This window comes from Theropithecus gelada, chromosome 10 (genome assembly GCF_003255815.1).
Source record: "Theropithecus gelada isolate Dixy chromosome 10, Tgel_1.0, whole genome shotgun sequence".
Classification (NCBI taxonomy): Eukaryota; Metazoa; Chordata; class Mammalia; order Primates; family Cercopithecidae; genus Theropithecus; species Theropithecus gelada.
In genome coordinates this window covers 18,673,075-18,679,074 of record NC_037678.1, presented here as the reverse complement: position 1 = coordinate 18,679,074, position 6,000 = coordinate 18,673,075, and the positions used below count along the sequence as shown (strand labels likewise).

Below are 6,000 nucleotides of genomic sequence, written 5' to 3'. Positions count from 1 at the left end.
TTTTGAGACAGAGTCTTGCTCTATTGCCCTGGCTGGAGTGCAGTGGCGTGATCTCAGCTCACTGCAAGCTCCGCCTCCCAGGTTCAGGCCATTCTCCTGCCTCAGCCTCCCCAGCAAATGGGACTACAGGTGCCCGCCACTATGCCTGGCTAAGTTTTTTGTATTTTTAGTAGTGATGGGGTTTCACCATGTTAGCCAGGATGGTCTTGATCTCCTGACCTCGTGATCCACCTGCCTTGGCCTCCCAAAGTGCTGGGATTACAGGCGTGAGCCACCGCGCCTGACCTATGATGCAAATCTTTAACCCAGAAGGGGAAGCTGACAAAACTGAATTTCTTTTCTCAACCTGAACTACATACTCCATTTTCTCTATTTCAGATGAATTTCCTGAGATAAACCGAGCCTCAATTCGACAGGATCATAAGGGGAGATTCTATGAAGACTTTTACAAGTATGTTTGGGTGCTTTCCTATACTTTTAATTTATTTATTAGTTGTTTCTTTCCTAACTTAAAAAAATGCCAGACTGGGCAACGTGGCAAAACCCTGTACCAAAAATACAAAAAAAATTAGCTACCTGTTGTCCTAGCTACTTGGGAGGCTGAGGTGGGAGGATCACTTGAGCCTGGGAGGTGGAGGTTGCAGTGAGCTGAGATCACACCACTGCACCCTAACCTGGGAGAGAGAGAGACCCTGTCTCCAAAAACAAACAAACAAAAAAGAATAAATAAACCTTTTGATTTTGAAATGACTTTAGATTTATAGAGAAGTTTCAAAGGTAGTACAGTTCCTGTATACTCTTTGCTCTGTTTCCTCTAATGTTAACATTTCATAACCAAGTTACATTTGTGAAAACTATGTTAACATTGGTACATTACTATTAAGTAAATTCAGACGTTTTTCAGATTTTAGCACTCGTGTACTTGCTGTGTCTAATCCAAGATACCACATTGCATTTAGACCTTCTAAATGTTCTATTGTGAAAAACTTCATCATTCAGAAAAGAAGAACAAATAATATAATGAGTCCGTATACCCAATATCTGAATTTAACAGTTATTATTTTGTCATATTTAATTCATCTGGTTTTTTCAGTGCCACCGACTAAGTAAATTATCAATATTGTAACATTTTGTTCCTATACATATTCAAAAAAGGCATTTTTATATCTGACAAGAATATCATTATTATGTTTAACATTATTATTTTGTTTGTTTGAGACGGAGTCTCCCTGTCGCCCAGGCTGGAGTGAAGTGGCACAGTCTCGGCTCACTGCAAGCTCCACCTCCTGGGTTCACGCCGTTCTCCTGCCTCAGCCTCCTGAGTAGCTGGGACTACAGGCACCCGCCACCACGTCTGGCTAATTGTTTTTTGTATTTGTAGTAGAGATGGGGTTTCACCATGTTAGCCAGGATGGTCTCGATCTCCTGACCTCATGATCTGCCCGCCGCCGCCTCCCAAAGTGCTGGGATTACAGGCGTGAGCCACCACGCCTGGCCTTTTTTTTTTTTTGCTGAGACAGTTTCACTCTGTCGCCCAGGCTGGAGTGCAGTGGTCATGTAAGCTCATTGCAAACTCTGCCTCCCAGGTTCAAGGGATTCTCGTGTCTCAGCCTCCCCAGTAACTGGGACTACAGGCACCCGCGACCATTCCTGGCTAATTTTTTAAAATTTTTGTTAGAGATGCGGTTTTGCTATGTTGGCCAGCCTCGTCTCCAATCCTGAACTCAGGTCATCCACCTGCCTTGGCCTCCCAAAGTGCTGCAATTATAGGCCGGAGCCACCACGCCCGGCTGACACCACTATCTTATTGAGATGGTAATCAGATAGTAACAGTTACTGTTTTGTCGGGACTTAGCATGAATGAGTTACTCTTCTAAGCACTTTACATGACTTGATTCATTTAAATATCGCTGCATCCCTATGGGATAGATACTGTTACCCCATTTTACAGATGTGGAAACTTGGACACAGAGTTTCAATAACTTATCCAAAGTCCATAACATATTAAACGGTGGAGCATGGACTTGACACAGTCAATCTAGTTCAGAGTCTGTGCTTTTTGACCACTGTATTCCTCAGCCTCATACGGATTATACTTTAGATTATTTGTTCATCTTCTGTTGGATCCTGTACCCCTTGGAGAATTTTATTTTATTTTATTATTTTTTATTTTTTATTTTTTATTTTTTTTGAGACGGAGTCTTGCTCTGTAGCCCGGGCTGGAGTGCAGTGGCCGGATCTCAGCTCACTGCAAGCTCCGCCTCCCGGGTTCACGCCATTCTCCTGCCTCAGCCTCCGGAGTAGCTCGGACTACAGGCGCCCGCCACCTCGCCCGGCTAGTTTTTTGTATTTTTAGTAGAGACGGGGTTTCACTGTGTTAGCCAGGATGGTCTCGATCTCCTGACCTCGTGATCCGCCTGTCTCGGCCTCCCAAAGTGCTGGGATTACAGGCTTGAGCCACCGCGCCCGGCCCCCTTGGAGAATTTTATGAAAGTGATGGGCCCTGTGCTGTACTGACACCTCCACTCATCCCCTTATGCAGATGAATTCTGCATACCTCCAATTCAGTGAATTCCAGGAACCATGAGAGCTCTTTTGGCTTAACAGTATATGAAGTTTTATCTGTATAATGAATATGAATTAGTTTGAGCATAATCAGTTATAGAAAGTACTATATAAGGCATGAATGTGTAAATTACGAATGTAGATTTTTAGGTGTATGTGACTATATATTTTTAATATATGAAAGTTTATGTCATTACAAAGTCATCCTCAACATTTTTTAGATTGAGAGAAACTGGCTATCTTTTTCTTACTGAGAGAAACTGGTTATCTTTTTCTTACTGCAAAAACAATACAGGTTCATTTTAGGAAAATCACAAAATAGGCCAGGCGTGGTGGCTGATGCCTATAATCCCAGCACTTTGGGAAGCCAAGCCAGGCACATTGCCTGAGCTCAGGAGTTTGAAGCCAGCCAGGTCAACATGGAAAAATCCTGTCTCTACAAAAAATGCAAAAAATTAGCTGGGCACGGTGGTGCGTGCCCGTAGTTTCAGCTATTTGGGAGGATTACTTGAGCCTTGGAAGTCGAGTCTGCAGCGAGCCAAGATCGTGCCACTGCACTCTAGCCTGAGTGACATAGTGATACCCTGTCTCAGAAACAACAACAACAACAACAACAACAACAACTATAAAAGCACACCAAAGTGTAGTTAAGTAGAGAGGAATTCAAAGCACACTCAATTCCATCTCCCGAATACAGTCTTCATTATGTTGGTAAATCAACCCCTATTATCTGTATTTAGGAGAAAAATTAGTTTTCACAAGATATGATCACAAATTGCATGTGATTTTTTTTTTTTCTTTGAGAAGGAGTCTTGCTGTGTTGCACAGGCCGGAGTACAGTGGTGCAATCTTGGCTCACTGCAGCCTCCACCTCCCGGGTTCAAGCAATTCCCTGCTTCAGCCTCCGGAGTAGCTGGGATTGCGGGCGTCCACCGTCACGCCAGGCTAATTTTTGTATTTTTAGTAGAGACGGGGTTTCACCATCTTGGCCAGGCTGTTCTTGAACTCCTGACCTCAGGTGATCCACCCATGCCAGGCCTCCATGTGATTTTTTTACATGTTTTATTGTTTTTATTTCTTTTTGAGACAGTGTCTTGCTGTCACCCAGACTGGAGTGCAGTGGTGCAATCTCAACTCACTGCAAACTTTGCATCCCGTGTTCAAGTGATTATCCTGCCTCAGCTTCGTGAGTAGCTGGGATTACAGGTACCCACCACCGTGCCCGGTTAATTTTTGTATTTTTAATACAGACTGGGTTTCACCATGTTGGCCAGGCTGGTCTCGAACTCCTGACCTCAGGTGATCCGCCTGCCTCGGCCTCCCAGAGTGCTGGGATTAGAGGTGTGAGCCACCGTGCCCGGCCCACGTGGTTCCCTTTTTATGTGTTTTAAACCTTCATTTTATTTCTTTTTCTTTTTTGTTTTTGAGACGGAGTTTTGCTCTTATTGCCCAGTCTGGAGTGCAGTGACACGATCTCAGCTCACCGTAACCTCTGCCTCCTGGGTTCAAGCGATTCTCTTGCCTCAGCCTCTCGTGTAGCTGGGATTACACGCATGCGCCACCACACCCAGCTAATTTTGTATTTTTAGTAGAGACGGGGTTTCTCCATGTTGGTCAGGCTGGTCTCGAACTCCTGACCTCAGGTGATCCCCCTACCTCGCCCTCTCCAAATGCTGGGATTACAGGCATGAGCCACCGTGCCCGGCCATAAACCTTCATTTTCTACTTTGTCACAAATGCCAATCCATGTTAAACACCCTACTTCCATAGTATCTTTTTTGTTTTGAGACAGAGTCTCGCTCTTTTGCCCAGCCTGGAGTGCAGTGGTGTGATCTCGGCTCACTGCAAGCTCTGCTTCCTGGGTCCGCACCATTCTCCTGCCTCAGCCTCCCAAGTAGCTGGGACTACAGGCGCCAGCCACCATACCTGGCTAATTTTTTTGTTTTTTTTTTAGTAGAGACAGGCTTGACCGTGTTAGCCAGAATGGTCTCGATCTCCTGACTTCATGATCTGCCTACCTTGGCCTCCCACAGTGCTGGGATTATGGGTGTGAGCCACTGCGCCCAGCCCACTGTATCATTTTTTATTTCTAAGTAGAAATTACATTGGGTTAGTATTGTTGAAAATTGAGGTGACTTCCAGCTTTTCGCTATTCTCAACAGTATTGCCAGTGAACATTCTTACAGATAAGTTTTTAAGCATATCTTTAGTTTTTATTATAAATTCCCAGAAATGAAGCTATTAGGTCAAAGGATGGTCTGTGTTGTAAAGGCTATTTGTACAGCCAATGTACCCTCCATTAAAGTAGAAGATCCTGTTTTCCTAGCAGCAATTTCTGTGTCCTCACCAACACTGAAGGTTTTTTTTTGTTTTTTGTTTTTTGTTTTTGAGATGGAGTTGCGCTGTGTCTCCCAGCCTGGAGTGCAGTGGCTCGATCTCGGCTCACTGAAACGTCCGCCTCCTGGGTTCAAGTGATTCTCCTGCCTCAGCCTTCCAAGTAGCTGGGATTACAGGTGCCTGCCACCATACCCAGCTAATTTTTGTATTTTTAGTAGAAACGGGGTTTCACCATGTTGGCCAGGCTGGTCTTGAACTCCTGACCTCTTTATCCACCTGCCTCAGCCTCCTAAAGTGCTGGAATTGCAAGTATGAGCTACTGCACCCAGCATCTTTTTTTTTTAATGCTTCTTTCCCAATTGGATTGGCAGAAAAATAAGCTCACTGAGTGTTTTGTTTGTTTGTTTGTTGAGACAGAGTCTCGCTCTTTCACCTAGGCTGGAGTGCAGTGGTGTGATCTTGGCTCACTGTACTCCAATTACACTCTTTTTGAAACCTTGTAAGGAACCTGATGTTCTGTATTTAAAGTTGCTGTATTAGTCCATTTTCTCACTGCTATAAAGACATACCCAAGACTGGGTAATTTATAAAGAAAAAAGATTTAATTGACTCATGGTTCTGCATGGCTGTGGAGGCCTCTGGAAACTTACAATCACGGTGGAAGGCGAAGGGGAAGCAAGACACGTCTTACCATGGTGAAGCAGGAAAAAGAGCAAGCACAGGGGAAAGTGCCCCTTTTAAACCGTCAGGTGTCATGAGAACTCCCTCACTATCACAAGAACAGCATGGGGGAAACCGCCCCCATGATCCAATCACCTCCCACTAGGTTCCTCCCTTGACACATAGGAATTACAATTTGAGATGCAGTTTGGGAGCCAAACCATATCACCTGCTCAATATCCATTTTATGATAATACTCTTTTCAGAGTGGTGGTGCAGAATGAGAGAAGAGAAGAATGGACTTCACTTCTCGTGACCATTAAAAAACTCTTCATCCAGTATCCAGTGTTGGTGCGACTGGAACAGGCAGGTACTGCTTTCATGTAATAGAAGGTGCGGTGGGACAGGAAGTGTAGGAAGGGTCTGGGAGACAGAGGA

The 6,000-nt window shown here is 44.5% G+C and overlaps 1 protein-coding gene across 1 annotated transcript in view; it reads left to right on the top strand.

Annotated features, from left to right (window-relative positions):
* The window catches only part of DEPDC5 (DEP domain containing 5), a 157,913-nt gene that overhangs the window by 40,352 nt on the left and 111,561 nt on the right, over positions 1 to 6,000 (top strand). The window contains exons 12-13 of the mRNA XM_025398090.1: positions 379 to 451; positions 5,829 to 5,932. Of these exons, the coding sequence (XP_025253875.1) occupies positions 379 to 451; positions 5,829 to 5,932 (177 nt within the window). The remainder of the gene's footprint in view (positions 1 to 378; positions 452 to 5,828; positions 5,933 to 6,000) is intronic.